The sequence below is a fragment of the Durio zibethinus genome, chromosome 4 (assembly GCF_047325235.1).
Source record: "Durio zibethinus cultivar Kanyao isolate XHJ-2024 chromosome 4, ASM4732523v1, whole genome shotgun sequence".
In the NCBI taxonomy this organism is placed as follows: domain Eukaryota; kingdom Viridiplantae; phylum Streptophyta; class Magnoliopsida; order Malvales; family Malvaceae; genus Durio; species Durio zibethinus.
The window spans coordinates 8,378,702-8,396,632 of record NC_143165.1 but is presented as its reverse complement, the minus strand read 5'-3'; the positions used below and the strand labels follow the sequence as shown (position 1 = coordinate 8,396,632).

Here is a 17,931-nt window from a genome sequence, read left to right as displayed (position 1 = left end):
TTGAGGTTGTACTCCCGCAACGTAGTGCGGGCAATTATCTAGTATAACTTATTGTAAGGTGATGCAAATGACAGAATCACAAAAGTATTTGCAACAATTGTTAATATGTTTTTCTTGTAAGATATTGTTTTTTTTTTTCGCCAAGTATTGTAAAATATAGTTTAGGATAGCTTGTAAATGCTAACATAATACTTTATATTATTTTTTTACATAAATCATTATTTTATTATTTTATAAAGTTATTATTATTGTTATTTTACACCGGTGTATAAACCATTAATAAGTGCACCAAAAGGACATGCAAGCCAAAATCAAGTGAGGTACAAAATTTTCTGCATCAACATCAAGCAGAAGTAATTTGAGCAAAGTCAAGGGATTTCTTGCCATCATGTGCATTTCCAAAGAAGTTTTTCATGTAGTCTGCAAAAATGAATTCTTGGTAATGAGTCACTCCATCTTTCTCCACAACTTGAGGAAGTGGTGCAATTTTCTCTGCTGGTTTCGGGGCTGTAAATATTGGAATTGACACTCTTGATTTTGTGTTTGTGGTGCGAACTCTATGTTCTGCACTTTTGTACCTTCCATTACTTAGTATCTACATAAAAAAGAAAAGACATTGAAAAGTTAGTAACCTTTTTCAATATTCAATAAATTAGTATTTGATTGAGACTTTAAGGAGAGTTATTTGATTTGTACCTGTAATGTATCGCCAATATTGATGACCAAAGCACCTGGGATGGGAGGGATTTCTACCCACTCCCCTTTCTTGCCAATAATATTCTCTATGTCTTCCGCAACTTTCACGTATAAACCACCAATTCCATCTTGTAGTAAAATCGTAAGAGTACCAATGTCTGAATGGCGTCCAACACCAACGGTGAGGTCTGGATTAGGACATGTTGGATAAAAATTCATATTAACCATTTTCATGCCAATGAGTGCATCAATCTTTGAGTCATCTAGTTCGGCTCCAAGATTTCCCATCAAAATTTGTAGCAATTGCTTCACCATGTTCATCGATGTTTTCAAGTACTCAAGTGCCACTTCCCTGGAATGATGATAATTTGTTAAAGAATCAAAATTAATGGTAATACACATTATGCTATTTCTGAAGATGACCAATGAAAATGTATATTAATTTCTCACCTGCACTCTTTAGGCCATTGATCAAGAGCTTCGGCATCATTGGTATAGACCATGCTAATATAATCCTTCCACTCCAATGCTTTCTCTTTCTCTGGGACAAAGCTCGTCCCATACTTCACCAACGGGCTTGGACTCACGTCTTTGCGATAAACAGCCTTCTTTTCCGATGGCAGGGCAAAGAAGTTATGCGCCGCTGCCTTTAGCGTCTCCAGTAAATCAACAGGCACGCCATGGCTAACGAGTTGGAAGAAGCCAAGAGTTTCAGCAGCTGTGACAATTTCCTTGACCACTTCGTCATGGTCAGGTCCATTTAGCCTGGAGAAATCAATCGGTGACTGCTCATGTTTGGTTGCCTTTTGCTTGTCTATTCTCTCTTTTGGTGGTTGAATGTAAGCTTCTGGCACCTTTGATAAGCCTAAATCGACCATTCCTTTGACTCCGTTCCCATCTCGGACAACAAAGTTAAAAAGAGAGCTACCATCATCTAAACTTGGGGCCATTTTTGTGTAAGTTAAAATGTAGCTAGAACTTCTTTTGTATGTGAATTGAGAAGGTTAAAATTTGGTAAAGAAAACTGATAGTGCAGTGCAAGTACCAAAAGGAAGGCAGCTATATATATAGTAAGAGAGTTGCTGAAATTTCTAAATTGTGTTCAAACTATATAGATTGCCAAAGCAGTGGGAAAAAATTGGCTTCGTTTGACTCTTCCGTCCTATAAGAAGAAAGAACATAAAATATTTGGGTATACAATATTTGGGTATAAAATATTTGGGTAGGTAGCGGACAAATGTAGAAAAAAAAAACCCATTCCCCACTCAAGAATTCTTGTATGACTTTTGAATGGAAAATCATTACTTTGATAATTTCATTTGTCTTTCCCATAGCCCCAACGGCGGGACGAAGTGGGGTTGAACGTACCCATCACTCCCTATTGGCCTTTCCATAAATTAATTTCTCTTAATTAACCACTTTAACTTTCATTTTTTTTTTTTTTTGACTAAAAGGCCGGTATCATTAACTAATACTAATTTAATGCTAATAAAATAAAAATAATAAAATAATAAAAAGAAAAGAATCATCCTTTTTATATATATTTTCTCCAACTATGATATTATCATAAGTTTTATGCAATTGATTGAATCATATAAATATCTTTTAATGCAATATATATCGATGAAAAGATCTTGAAAACTAACAAAAATATAAAAATCAGGATCTTTCAAGAAATAAATTTCTATTCCAAAAGTGTCCACATCTTATAAATATCTCATACTAATATATTGATTTGGATGCAATTAGAGATTTTCTTTGGGGCTTCACCCTCGTAATTTTCTAACTCCTTTAACGTTTTTAACCGTTTATTAGAAAAATATCTTCAAGTCTTTCGTAACGTTTTTTTAGATAATCCAATACATTAATTTCAAAGTAAAATTTAAGAAACTTTCAGAGAATGATTATTGGTTTGAAAATATTAACAATAATCAAATTGTATGGAAAGAATCTTTTTTTCCTAATCTGAAAGGGTAATATGTATTTTATCGCCTTAGCTCCAATTTCTTAACTCCGTGTTGTGCTTTGGGAGAAAAGCAACAACTCGGTTGTTGCGCTGAGTACCGACCTCCCTTCTTTCTCACCTTTCGCCTCATCTTTAGAGTTTAAAGGAGCAAAATTACAATTGGAATAAACGTTAAAAAAACTTTTAAACAAAAATTTAATGATTTTTTAAAATTTTATTATAATTATTCAAATTTTAATTTTTTTATTTTAAATCAATTAAACTTTTAAATATCTATTTTTACTAAATTAAACTTAGATTGGACGAAAGCAAATAATTATTTTTTCTTTAACCAAAATTGATAAAAATAAATATTTAAAGATTTAATTATTAATTACAAAATAAACTATAAAAAACTTAGATAACTATTAAATCTTAGTTCTGAGACTTTTTTACCCTTTTATCAATTAAATTTCATGAATGTTTTAGTCAACCCATCATTAAGATGCTTACTAAATAAATTATTAAGATGCTGAATAAATAAAAAAAATTAAAATATTAAAATGGGTTCATTTTTTTCAACCTTGCAACATGCGCGGATGGTACCCTGCCCCCCAAGATTTTTGAAAATATTCTTTTTATTCATATATAGATATATATATATATATATATATATTTGTGTTAAATAAATTTAAATTAGAAAAAATTTTAATTTAGATTTTTTAAATTAAAAAGATAAAATTATATTAATATTTATCTATTTATTTTAATTACTAATCATAATTGACAAATATTTAAAATCGATTAATTTGTAACAAATATTAAGTCATAATTCATGTCAATTTTAAAAAAAATTCAATTTAACTTTTTAAATTCAAGTTTATATTGAGTAAGATAAATTAAATTTGAAATTTCAATTCAAATATTTTGAGTGTGATGCATAATAATGTGAAACATCAAAATTTATCTTTTTTGTCATAATTATGCCTTATTTTGATAAAAATTGAAAAATAAAAAATATTTTATCTCATTAATATATTGATCAAATTTAGTTTAATTCTTTTTGGTATCTAAATAACTAGTTGATTAAACGAATATTTTTAGCTATAAAAATCATCAAAATAAAACTATGAAATAAGATAGAATATGAGTTTTTTTATGAATAATTTGGTTGTCAACATAAAAAGAAATATTTAATTTCAGATTCAATTGTTGAAGATTTTATTTTATTTTTCAAAAAGAACATTGCTCATAATTTTAAATAAAATTATTTATTTGTTATATTTTATTTTTTATACTTTTAATTTGAGTTAATAAAATTTAAGATTTTATAAGTTTGTTATTTTTTTAATATATTATTACATTTATGTTAATAAAATATACAGCAGTATAACTCAAATGAAAAATATATAATTTTAAAATTTTAATTGACTCCCTTAAAATAAAACACTAAGATCTGTCACTGCCAAACAACATAAACACACGTTCGAATTTAAAGTTTATTTGACAGCATAATGAAAGAAAATTTTTCTTTATGGTGAAATTGTTTTAAGTTAGACCCCAAAGGGATCCACTAAAATTTTCAATAGTATACACTGATGTAGGCAGTAATATAAACACGAGTACCCAACCAACCTGAATTTGCCTCGTAATTAAGTTCACACGTAAGGTTGAAGATTTATTAAAATTTCTTACAACAACCATAAAAGTAGACTTTTTTTTTTCGAAGCTCATTTGTTTATGCTAGAAAATGGTCATGTAATCGTCATTAACAAGTTCTCAAAATGAAATGCATGTGGCCCATTAAAGACTTAAGAAAGTGCAAAAGTTAGCACAAAATTCACAAACAAAAGAAAAGAAAAGAGCTTGCATCTTCGTGGAAAGAAGTAGGTCACCACTAATTACCCTTTTTTGTTCCTTTGACACGAAAATGAAGCACAAGAAAAGTGAAAATCCCCTCTTGTCAAATTTGTTTTGATGTCTCATTAACTGTAACTAAGTTTAGTCAAGAAGAAGTTTGGTAAAAGAACACGTTTTGAGAAAAAGAAGAAAGAAAGAAATACGACAAAGAAAATTTGGTAGTTCAAATTTGTTGAGCCAGGGGGGAAGACTCAGAGTTTCTACAGGTTTTAACCCCAGTGACATGACAAGTTGGTAACATTGCAAATATGATGAAGGTAAAGAAAAAGAACAAAGCAGGACTTCGTATCAATGTGTCATTTTTGGCATTACACAGAACAAAGTGATACAACATACGAGGGGGTTTGAGACAAGCAGTCATATTAGCATAAACGGGTTGCTTGTTGAGGTAAGAAAACGTTGCAAACAAATAAAATAAGACATATTGAGAGATGGTGAAGATTGGAGCAGATTTTGAAATATTGACTGTAGTGGTAGATGGTGATAAATGATAAAGCAAGGTTGAGTAGAGAAAAGAATAAAACTAAAAAATGATTTAGAAAGAGAGAATTGTAGAGAGGATTGAGTGAATTTGCTAAAGCTCCAAAAGGCTCTCTATAAGTTGTGGAAACTCCAATTTATAGGTTTAGAGTTTCATATTTTCAATATTAAATAAAAATAATGATAAAATTGACATTTACAAAAGGTGTTAATGCATTGTCTAATGGGCATTTAATTAGGTTATGGTGATAACTATAATAAACATAAAGTTCACTATTTATTATGAAAAAAAATGAGAAACACTTGTACTTAAAAAAAATGTTAAAGAAATATCTCTTGACTATCTTCATATATAATTCATAAGCTAAACTCTCCTAAACATCCCAATAGTGAAGTTAACCCAAGAATTATGTCATATTTCGAGGTTATTTTCATTTGTTTCGGTGAAGTAACATTTGATGAAACATCTTTTGTAAAATAACTTTTAGTAAAGTAACTTTTAGTCAAAGAGCTTTTAGTAAAAGTGTTGGTATTGTTCGATGAATAGTTTTTCTAAGAAGGTGTTATTCGGTGAATGGTTGTTCTGTGAATAGTTATTTTGTAAAAGAATTGTTTCATAAATAGCTGTTTTGCAAATGAGTTATTTTGAATAACTGTTGTAGACACCCAATTTGATCCAAGCTCGGATCAATTGGGCCTAGCCTAAATGGGCAAGATGGGCCCATTTATTATTATTATTTTTTTTGTTTATTATTTTTTTTTATTATTTACTATTATTTATTAGTTATATTATTCTTTATATTACTATTATTATTATTATTATTTATTTTTGATTTTATCTTTTCTTGATTAATTAGGTGATAATGATTAGATTAATTAAAAATAATCCAAAAAAATGGTGAAAGTGGATTTGGACCTGAATTTGGGAGCTGACAGAGTTGGGATTGGATTCAAAGTTTGAATCTTAATCCCAAATGAAATTGGGATTGATCAAAAACTCTTCTGATCAATCCCTATAAATAGATGATGAAGCGTACAAAGAAAAAGACAATAGAAAGGTGAAACAGAAGCAAAAAATGTTTAGAGGCAGTTTAGAATTTTTAGAAAATTTTTTCAAATTTTTTGGAGTTTTTTTTTTTGGAAAATTTTTGAAAAATTTCTAGATTTCGAGCAATTTTTTGGGTCAAATTCAAGTTTTTCGATGACTTTTTCGACGAAAAACCCAATTTTTGAAGGAAAAACTCAAAAATCGATGAGAATCCTATCAGTGTTCTTTGCGGGTAGAGAGAGAGGGAGAGAAAATTGAGAGGAAAAGAGAGGAAGGAGAGAAGCATATGGTAAAAAACATGATTTTTTACCTTTTATACTTGCTCAAGACGACGTTGTTTTGACGTTAAATCAGCTCCGAGGATCCGCACATTTTTGTTTGGCCCGACTCGACCCGAGCGTCAACCTGTTTTTAATTCGAGTGTCAGTCAACCCCTGGAGTCGAGCCGTGCACTCTCGAGCTGCACCTTTAAGCCATTTTTCTTCTTGGAGTCGAGCCGATTCCAGCCGCTAAGCCGAGCCACCTTAAGGTTTTTTTTCTTTTATTTATTTATTTATTATTATTATTATTATTATTATTATTGTTGTTGTTGTTGTTGTTATTATTATCTCTAAATTAGAATTATTTGGTATTCCTTAAAATTTTTTTTAAATTTAAAATTTAAAATTTTAATTTTAATTTTAATTTTAATTTAATTTAATTTAATTTAATTTTTATTTTTAATGATTTTCCTAAAATAAAATTTCTAAAAAATAAAAAATATTTTTGAGGAAAAGTTGAAAGTATCAATTTTCCTTGAAAATAAAATTTAAGGAAAAAATCTTTTGAAGAAAAGTTGAATGTATCAATTTCTTTTGAACATAAAAATTTTCAAAAATATTTCGGGAGAAAGTTAAAAATATCAATTTTTTTGAAAATAAAAAGGTTAAAAAATATATTTTTAGGGAAAACTTGAAAGTATCAATTTTTCTTAAAAATAAAATTTCCAAAATAAAAATTATCAAGAAAAGTATTTTGAAGAAAAGTTGAAAGTATCAATTTTTCTTAAAATTGAAACTTCAAAAAAAATATTTTAAGAAAAAGTTGAAAGTATCAATTTTTCTTGAAATTAAAATTTTAGAAAAAAAAAATTTTTAAGGAAAAGTTGAAAGTATCAATTTTTCTTAAAAATAAAAATTATCAAGAAAAACATTTTAAAGAAAAGTTGAAAGTATTAATTTTTCTTTTACAAAAGCAATGAGTTTTTTTTTTTTTTTATGAAAAGAAAAAAGATTTATATCATTATTCCTTTTTTTATTTTATTTTATTTTTTTGATTTTTTTAATGTTAAATAATCCGACGATAGAGTCTCTGTAAGTGAATAGTAGTTTTCTTGTATACTTTTGAGGTGAGGGAATTTTTCTTAATTTTTTGTCAAAAGTATTAGAGTTAATTAAGAATAATTTTTAATAATTAATTACTTGATAAATTTTTTAAGGTTTATTAGATAACACGAATTTGAGTTGGCATCATCTTTTGATGGGCGTTGTGAGGGTGCTATAACCTTCTTCAGTTGTAACCGAACTCTCGAATCCTATACTGATTAGTATACCTGAACCTATTCTTTTAAGGACCCTTAAGCTTAAGTGTTCCATAAAAAGATAGATTCTTTAGGTGGCTAATCGCACCTAAACAAAAAAGATTGGTGGCGACTCATTAAGTCAATGTTTAGCGATAGATCCTCGGATCTAAACGTTATGACCGTTTGACGACTCTGCTGGGGATAAGTCAAGAATTAGGCCAACAAATAAATTTGTGTTATCCAAAAGCCTAATAAAATTGAACCTTTTGTATAGATTTTTTATTCATTTATATTTATTTACTTTGTTAATTATGTCATTTATATGCATGCGCATAACATGAGCTCTATACCCAAGCTTCGTCCTTTTAGGAAAGAGTAAAGTACCTATTGCTTTTGTGAGGTTTTAATGCCTCCGTAGTGGCTAGTGAAATACTCTCACTCAAATTGAATCTTTTCGTTGGTAGCCTGTGATGGTTGAGGATTTGATTGCCTTACTAGTTTGTGATGGACGATCATGTAAGAAATAATTTGGGAACCTTTAATAGTCAAAATCACCTAACCCTGCATATAATTCATCCTTAAGTGGCCAACCTTAAGATAGAACCATTCCTCCCCATCCATAGATACAACTTAAAATTAGGATACAAGAAGGAACAATTTGTATTTTGTTTATCTAACCCTTCTATTTGTTTAATTCTGTGAATCTGTAACATTTTCATATCATCATTTCATTATATGCATCATTCTCATGTTCACATTATCATTTGCATCATTCTCATATAGGAAGTATTTACCACTTATCAGTTATTGATAAATCAGATCTCTCACTTAAATCCATGGAAAGTCAAACGTAATCAAAGTTCGCATCAGTTCATTATGAGTCTGCTCATCAATTAAAAATCAAGTCAGAGGAAGGTCAAAGAAAACAAGAAAATTGTTTTCCTGAAGGGTTTATTTCATCATTGTCCAAGAGTTCATCTCGAGCTACAACAAAATGATCTAGCTGATGTAAGCAGTATCTGAAGATGCATGAGTATAATAAGGCAAAAGGCATTTGAGAATAAATATGGAGACATAGCATCACTACTCCAAGTGAAAGTGGATGATAATTTGATTAAAGCCATCGTTCAGTTTTGGGATCCTTCTTATAGATATTTCATTTTCAATGAAGCAGACATGATGCCCACAATTAAAGATTATATGATCCTACTTCGCTTCGATTTACCAAACCCAGACAAGATTTACTGGTCTAACAAGGTGGGCTATCATAAAAAGTTAGTGCAAATGCTTAGACTTAGTTTGCTTCAAGTCAATACATGTGTTAAGATAAAAGGTGAAAGTAAGGCTATTCCATAGAGTTTTCTTTGAGATTTCATCTAAGGATATAGATGATGATCAGGGGTTAGTGACTATAGCTATAGCTTTATATGGACTGGTGATCTTCCTAAAAGTCATCAGGTATGTTGATGTCACAATAATAGATTTTATGGATTAGTTAGCATACCAGGTCAATGCAGCACCAATCATTTTAGTAGAAACTATTCGTTCTTTAAACTTTTATGCAGAAATGGTAAAGGTCGATTCAATGGATGCTTACCGTTGTTTTATATCTGGATGAAGAGTCATATAAAATGTAAAAAAAATCAATTTTGTAAACTATACCTTCGTTTTAGCATATCAATCAAGGAGTTTTATTGTAGCACATGGCTTTAAACAAAGTCAAAAGAAGTATGAGTTTCTTATTTTTGAGCCCTTGATAGTTAAGAAATAGTTTGGAAAGCACCTTGGATGTGTCATGATACAGTACTATACAGTTGTGAAAATCAGTCGTGGGTGTTCCTATTAGGCCTATGGGGTTCTGTTACTTATGCCCCAACTTTAGTAAGAAAATAATCTAAATGTGAGCAGTTCATTCTAGAAACTTATGGACTTAATCAGTGAAAACTCTCTTTCACTAATAAAAGGGCATATGGCATGGTCGAAAGGGTTAAAAAGGCATGGAAGCAAACCACCAGGGTTAACCAATGGAGGCTTACTTATGATGTCACCCTAAAATATAGTGTGTGGCACGTAATGAGGGGAAATGACAATATGATTCTTAGTGAATAGTTAAGGCATCCCCCAAAGCCTATTCTTCAAGATTCTTTGCTTAAAATGGAAACAACTAAAAGAAAACTCCAATCCGAAAAAGATGAGTTGGAATAAGAAAGCAAGCGATTGAAGTTAGAAATGAAAAAATGTTCACGACTTTAAGAGCTAAAAATCCAGAGTCTCATTAAGCAAAAAAATTAGTGGAGAGCCTTATTTAATGATCTAGATATGACACATTTGTCAGTCACACCCAAGCTTGCTCGACTCTTAAAAAAAAAATTACTAAAAGCGAGGGTGCAAGAAGAATAAAAAGCTACTACTAAGGCACACAAACACAGTCAGATGCTACAAGAGGCAGTGGATCAATGCACAGTATAAATAAAAGCCTTGTCTGATGAATGCAGAAGGTAAGCTAAGCAGAATGAGCTATGGAAAAACATGTGCACTAAAAAATAAATGAATTGAAGGCATTTGTTCGATCGGTTATGCGTTGCCATGGATAAAGCATCAGAAATGGAAGAAAATGTGGAAGACTTGAAGGTTATGGTGTAACTAGTGGGAGCTCATGGGCGATGATTGCTAGATTTCTTAGACGAGGCATAAAATCATTACCAGCAAACTAGGAAGTTTATAAGGAGGCATTAAAAATAAGGAATGATGTTTAGCATTTTAGAATATTGCTTTGACTTTATTATGATGTAATTTTGAAATTTTATTTAAAAAAGTTTCAAATGGAGATTTCTTTTATCAATATTGGCGATGTGGCAAATATTAGTATATTTTCGTGCATACATTTGCATATCATACATAGAATTCATAATTTCTAATAATCATATAATTATGGTACTCAAGGTTCAAGAATAGCTCCATCCAGTAAAAATCTCACTCATCTATACAACACTAGAGCTAGAGCCAGATAAATGGAGCAAAAAAATTCTCACCGATTTGAAAATTTACAAAAAAGCACAGAAAAAGATTGAAAATGAAAATTTTAGATGCTCTCAACAAGTTAAATAAGGGAAAAAGAGTAAAAGAGAACACAAGCCAACAAGGTCTTACATTACAAGAAATGATTGACCCCTTATACCCATATGATTTTGGTCCACCTCAAGCTCAACCTACACAAGAGGCCCTACCTCAACAATTTACATATCCTACATATCTTAGAATACCATCTGTCTCTAATTTAGGACATTACCATAGCTATGTGAATCCTGTCTTTACTGAAAAAGTAGTAGAACCAATCCAAGTTCCAGATTTGGATGAACTAAAAGGAAAAGAGAAGGAAAAGACAAATGTGGTAGAATCTTAGGAAGATTCAAAAATTAGTATGCTTGAATAAATGTTACGAGTTGTAGAAAGAATTAGGTTTTATGGTTTTGTCGATGCTGCTGGGCTATGCTTAGTCCCAGATATGGTTATTCCACCAAAGTTCAAAGTACTAGAATTTGAAAAATATGATGGTACAAAGTACCCTAAGACTTATATCACCATGTACTATCGGAAGATGACAGCCCATGCCTATAATAAAAAATTATTAATGCATGTTCTCTAATATAGTCTTATTGGCTCTACTGCTAGGTGGTATGTCCAGCTGAATGAAATCGTATTCATTCTTGAAGTGATATGACCCATGACTTCATCAGTCAATACCGACATATCATAGACTTAGCTTTCGATCACTTTTCTTTATAAAATATGAAAAAAAAATGACTGAATCATTCAAAAAATATGCCCAGAGGTGGAAAGACATGGTTACTTAGGTGCAACCTCCTTTAACTGAAAAGAAAACTATAGTACTGTTCATCAGCACTCTAAAATCTCCATATTATGAAAAGATGATAAGAAATGCAATCAAGAATTTCATCAACATGGTGATTTCGAGAGAAATTATTAAGAGTGTCATCAAGAATGACAAGTTTAAAGGAAGAGAAACTAAGAAGATGTTTGACAATAAAGAGATCGAAACTCAAGCTATGAGTTTTGACAAACAGTTTAGGGGTTATCAATCCTATCCACTATAGGGTTACTCCTCGTACTATCCAACTGTGAATAATTCTTCATCCTACCCATACCAGTTCATACCACAACCATCTTACCCATCCACATACCAACCTATTTTTAGCCTCTTAGCTTTCACATATAGCCTTAACATTCAACTTCCAGCAAGATTCCAAACTCTTTCTGCTAACCCAACAAGCATGAGAGCAATGGACTATTCGAGAAAAGTTTGTATTTGATCCAATCCACATGACTTATACGGAGTTATACCGAGAGTTTTATAATAGCCACTTGATTGCCCCTATCTGTGTGAAACCGCTCAAGCCACCCTATCCCAAGTAGTATGATCTTACATCCCACTGTAACTATCACTATAGAATTATTGGCCATTTCACTAAAAATTACACTACTTTGAAACATAAAGTGCAACAGTTAATCAATAATGAGATGATAAGTTTTGATAAAAAATGAGTAACAACATTTAATTTTAGTGGCAATCTATTGCCTAATCACAATGTCAATGTTCTGAGTGAAAATTAAGAACACATTGATCAGAAAAAGCCTAAAAAATTACAATGAATTGAGGGACAAAATGTGAATAAAGATCCTTCACCTGATTATACAAGGACATACTTTTGAAAATGTTGTTCAGGCTGTTGGAAGCTACTTGTCATTTTAAGATTTCTTTCATGTTAGTGTTAGGAATTCTTTTTTGCAGTAGGATTTCATTTGTTATCATTTCAATAAAAGGTAATTTAATGCATTTCATTACATTTTCTTTTTCATTCAACTACTATTCTATGCTTTGTCACATTTCATAACTTTTATTCCCATTCTTAAATTTCAAACGATGACCATTTAGACAATGATAGTAATAATTTTGGGATTTAATTTTGAGAACTCATTCACATTGATTTAAGAAGATTATTTCAGCAAAAAAAGTCAGCTGCTAGCAGATGTGAAATTAATATGACTAAAAAAAATGTAGTATCTTATAAAGATTCATGAGCTTATTTTTGTTTAATAGATGATGTTCAAAGAAAGCATTCACATTTGAGATAAAAATGGCCATTTTTTTTTTAAAAATCATTCATCGTTACTCCTTTGAGCTTATTATAATTTTTTTTAAAGAACCCTACCTAAGGATCATTCTCTATCCTAGGGGTAATTTTTGAAAAAAAAAAGAGCCTAAAGATCATAAAAGATCTTAAAAAAAAGAAAAAAAAGAGAAAAAATGAATGCCATAACAAGTTGGGACAAAGTAATGAGAGTCTTTTTGTGAAAAATGAGATGAAAAATGAAAAGTAGTGAAATAATGTGGAATGGGGCAAAATGCCAAGTTACAAAATGATCTTTTGGTTTTGAACCCTTTAAACACATGTTTTGAGCCTATTTTATCTATTTTTTTTGTGACCCCTCGCAATGGCTTACATTATAATTTTTAAAAATTCATTTGGATCAAATGTGAGTGCTTAAATTGAATGATCATATATTGGGTTAAAGCATGCTCGTGATGGAATGATAGAATTATGCTTCATTGCTCTAGAGATTGATATGAAAGAGATATCCATAATGGGTGAAAGAATGAAGAAAATGAAAAAAAAAGGAAAAAAAATAAATGAAAAAAATGAAAGAAGAAAAAGAAAAAAATGACAAAAGATGAAAGAAGAAAAAGGAATACTCAAATTAAAAACTCAAAAGAGCGATTTGGGTAGACAAATCTTTAAGCTAAAACTTGGATGAACAATTCAAATATATAGAAGATCAAAGCATCTAAAAAGCTAGGGCAAAGTTTGATGAGCTCAAAATGATTTTGACAGTCAATGGAATGAGTTTTTAAAAAAAAAATCTTGGATTAATGTTCAAAATTGTCTGAATATACTACTCATCCCAATGACATGCATCCAATTTGTTTCTTTCTCCATTTGTTTTTGTACCAAATTTGTCTTCACTGATTACCTTTCTCCTAATTCACCTAATGCTCTTTTATTTTCACATCTCTTGAATGAATCAAAAAAATATATGATTGCATTATCTCTATCATGATTTGAAATGATGATGAATGATTGATAATGTGCATAAAAGATTCTTACATTTCTTTGAAAGAAATCCAAGATGATAAGGTAAAAATGATGAAGAGATGGCATAAACTTGAAAAATGACACATGGGATGGCTAAATGATGAACATGTGGATGGATTGCTTAACAAAATAGAGGGCAAAAATCTAGAAAGATGTGATCCAAAAATGTATATGGTGATGGATTGGCTGACATAACTTATGAGTTGTGGTCAAATTATGAGAATAATATAGGTTAATGGGTGAAATTTATGCTAAAATTACTAGTACTGAAGAGCTTTTGAGTCATGATTAAATGATATGGGGCAGTGGATAGAACTTGTTTTGGAATTGTTAGTGTTGAGAGGCTTATGAATGATGATCAAGTGATGAAAATGACAAGGATCAATTGATGAAACTTATTCTAGAGTGCTAAGAAGCTAGGGTTGGAAAAGAAATATAAGAGATGATGGAGTCTTGAGGACCATATTACCACGTTTTGATTAGAATTTCATGACATTGACATCCATATTACATGCATTACGTTTGTATTGCTGTTTGGAGATTGTTTGAAACTTCAATTTGGATATGCATTTGCATCAGCCAGTAAGCATTTGGATTATGGCTTAGAATATGGCATTATGAGAATCTAGGTTGTTGCATTTATATCATTGATCATGACATTTAGTACACATAAAGTTTTGACTTTGGTGAAGGTTTGAAGCTCATTTGAAAAAAAGTTTTGAATATTAAATAAGAATCTTTAAATCTTTGAGGTGTGAAACCCAAAATTTATCGAATGTGAATCTTCGAACTCAAATGAGAATCTTTAAGATGTTTTTAAATGAGAATCTTTGAGGTGTGAAACCCAAAAGTTATCGAATGTGAATCTTCGAACTCAAATGAGAATCTTTAAGATGTTTTTAAATGAAAATCTTTGAGGTATGAAACCCTAAAGTTCGTTGAATGTGAATCTTCAAACTAGAATGAGAATCTTTGAACTTTTGGATGTGAATATCTAAAATTCAAACAAAAAGCTTTGAACTCAATTTTTGGATGCAAATCTCTAAATTTTTGAGTGAGAACTTTTGAACTTTGATGTGAAACTTTAAGTTTTATTACATGTGAGCCTTTAAACTCGAATGAGAAGTTTAAAACTTTTGGATGTGAATCTCTAAAATTCAAATGAGACTCTTTGAATATGGATGCGAGTCTTATAATTTGCGAATGTGAATCTTAAAATCTTGCAAATTTGAATTCTTGTGAAACCAAAATTTTAAGAATCAAATTTCAGTGAATTTTTGTAAAGTTGAAAGGTTTTTGTGAATTTGAACCTTTGACTTTTGAACTCAAATTACGAATCTTTGAGTTTTCATTACAAATTTCATCATACATGATTTATGATTCATTTGGTCATGATTGATAAGGAGCAATTTATTTTTTCAAAAGTCGTGGTTGCCTCTGTTTGGAGGAGCAATTTATTTTTCAAAAATGGTAGTGCCTCTATTTAGAGGAGCAATTTATTTTTCAAAAGTTTTAGTGCCTTTGTTTAGAGGAGCAATTTATTTTTCAAAGTTGTGGTGCCTCTGTTTAGAGGAGCTTTATTTATTTTTTCAAAGTCGTTAAGCCTCTGATTAGATGAGCTTTGTTTATTTTCCAAAGTCGGTGAGCTTCTGCTTATAGGAGCTTTGTTTATTTTTCAAAAATCGTTGAGCCTTTGTTTATATGAGCTTTGTTTACTTTTCAAAAGTCATTGAGCCTCTAATTAAATGAGCCTTATTTATTTTTTTCAAAGTCGTTGAGCCTCTGATTAGAGAAGCTTTGATCAAGATTTTAATAAAAAAAAACAAAAAGTGTCGAGTTGAGTCTTGAATGGGTATCTACGTCTTTACATAATTCATGTTTCATAGAAAATAGGCAAAGAGGGGCGACTGTAGATACCTAATTTGATTCAAGCTCGGATCAATTGGGCCTGACCTAAATAGGCAAGATGGCCCATTTTTTTACTTTTATTATTATTATTATTATTTTGTTTTTTTCATTTATTATTTATTTTTATTATTTACTGTTATATTATTATTTATATTACTATTATTATTATTATTATTTATTTTATCTTTTCTTGATTAATTAAATGATAATGATTAGATTAATTAAAAATAATCCAAAAAAAATGGTGAAAGTGGATTTGGACGTGAATTTGGAAGTTGACAGAGTTAGGATTGGATTCAAAATTTGAATCTCAATCTCAAATGAAATTGAGATTGATCAAAAATTTTTCTGGTCAATCCCTATAAATAAATGATGAAACATACAGAGAAAAAGACAACAGAAAGGTAAAACAGAAGCAAAAAGTGTTTAGAGGCAGTTTAGAATTTTTAGAAAATTTTTTTGAATTTTTTTGAGTTTTTTTTTGGAAATTTTTGAAAAATTTTCAGATTTTGAGCAAATTTTTGGGTCAAATTCAAGTTTTTTGATGACTTTTTCGACGAAATACCCAATTTTTGAAGGAAAAACTCAAAAATCGATGAGAATCCAATCGGTGTTTTTTGTGGGTAGAGAGAGAGGGAGAGAAAACTGAGAGGAAGAGAGAGGAAGAAGAGAAGCATCTGATAAAAAACATGATTTTTTACCTTTTATACTTGCTTAAGACGACGTTGTTTTGACGTTAAATCAACCCGGAGGATCTGCACATTTTTGTTTGGCCCAACCTGACCCGAGTGCCAATCCGTTTTTGACCCGAGTGCCAGCCGACCCCTGGAGCAGAGCACTCTTGAGCCGCACCTTCGAACTATTTTTCTTCCTAGAGCCAAGCCGATTCCAGCCGCTGAACCGAGCCACCTTAAGGTTTTTTTTTTTTATTTTCATTTTTTATTTGTTTATTTATTATTATTATTATTATTGTTGTTGTTGTTGTTGTTGTTATCTCTAAATTAGAATTATTTGGTATTCTTTAAATTTTTTTTAAAATTTAAAATTTAAATTTAATTTAATTTTTTTAATAATTTTCCTAAAATAAAATTTTCAAAAAATAAAAAAATATTTTTGAGAAAAAGTTGAAAGTATCAATTTTCCTTGAAAATAAAATTTAAGGAAAAAATATTTTGAAGGAAAGTTGAATGTATCAATTTTTCTGAAAATAAAAAGGTTAAAAAATATATTTTTAGGAAAAAGTTGAAAATATTAATTTTTTAAAAAAAAAAAATTTCTAAAATAAAAATTATCAAGAAAAATATTTTGAGGAAAAGTTGAAAGTATTAATTTTTCTTGAAATTGAAACTTAAAAAAAAAATATTTTAAGGAAAAGTTGAAAGTATCAATTTTCTTTAAAATTAAAATTTCAGAAAAAAAAACATTTTGAGAAAAAGTTGGAAGTACCAATTTTCCTTAAAAATAAAAATTATCAAGAAAAATATTTTAAGGAAAAGTTGAAAGTATCAATTTTTTTGTACAAAAACAATGAGTTTTTTTTTTATGAAAAGAAAATGATTTATATCAAAAGTTGAATCATTATTTTTTTTTTCTTAAATTTTTTTTAATGTTAAATAATTCGACGATGAAGTGTTTGCATGTGAAACAATAGTTTGCTTGTATACTTTTGAGGTATTGAAATTTTTTTAATTTTTTGCCAAAAGTATTGGAGTTAATTAAGAATAATTTTAAATTATTAATTACTTGATAAATTTTTTAAGGCTTATTGCATAACACGAATTGAGCTGGTACCATCTTTCAATGGGCGTTGTGAGGGTGCTATAACTTTCCTCACTCGTAACTGAACTTCAGAACTATGTTTTAGTTAATAGACCCGAATCTATTCTTTTAGGGACCCTTAAGCTTAGGTGTTCCATAAAAGGATAGATTCTTAAGTGACCAATCGTATCTAAACAAAAAAAATCGATGACGACTTCTCAAGCCAATGTCTAGCGATAGATCTTCGGATCTAAACTTTATGATAACTATTTCATGAACAGCTACTCCATGAATGAGTTGTTCCATGAATAGTTGTTCTATAAACAACGTTTGTAGAAACAACTTTGTTACTTGTTTTGAATTACCTTTACCATATATATGATGATATGATTCTTGTAAAATAATTTTAGAGAAACTTAAAAGAGATAAAACATTAGCAACC

At 29.8% G+C, this 17,931-nt stretch overlaps 1 protein-coding gene across 1 annotated transcript; it reads right to left on the bottom strand.

The window, feature by feature from the left end:
- Nucleotides 1-181: 181 nt before the first annotated feature.
- LOC111287890 (scopoletin 8-hydroxylase-like) lies at nucleotides 182-1,763 on the bottom strand. Its single transcript, XM_022878577.2, has 3 exons — nucleotides 1,147-1,763; nucleotides 697-1,048; nucleotides 182-595 (listed from the first exon to the last, which is right to left on the bottom strand). The coding sequence occupies exons 1-3, from the start codon at nucleotides 1,644-1,646 to the stop codon at nucleotides 344-346; spliced, it is 1,104 nt and encodes a 367-aa protein (XP_022734312.2). The 5' UTR covers nucleotides 1,647-1,763; the 3' UTR covers nucleotides 182-343.
- Nucleotides 1,764-17,931: the final 16,168 nt, after the last annotated feature.

What these genes read in the sequence shown, in the direction of transcription:
- LOC111287890 (XM_022878577.2), bottom strand. Translation starts at nt 1,646, where the DNA reads ATGGCCCCAAGTTTAGATGATGGTAGCTCTCTTTTTAACTTTGTTGTC. An exon ending in CAATGGCCTAAAGAGTGCAG is followed by an intron (nt 1,049 to 1,146) that starts GTGAGAAATTAA and finishes TCATCATTCCAG; the next exon opens with GGAAGTGGCACTTGAGTACT. An exon ending in ATATTGGCGATACATTACAG is followed by an intron (nt 596 to 696) that starts GTACAAATCAAA and finishes TTTTTTATGTAG; the next exon opens with ATACTAAGTAATGGAAGGTA.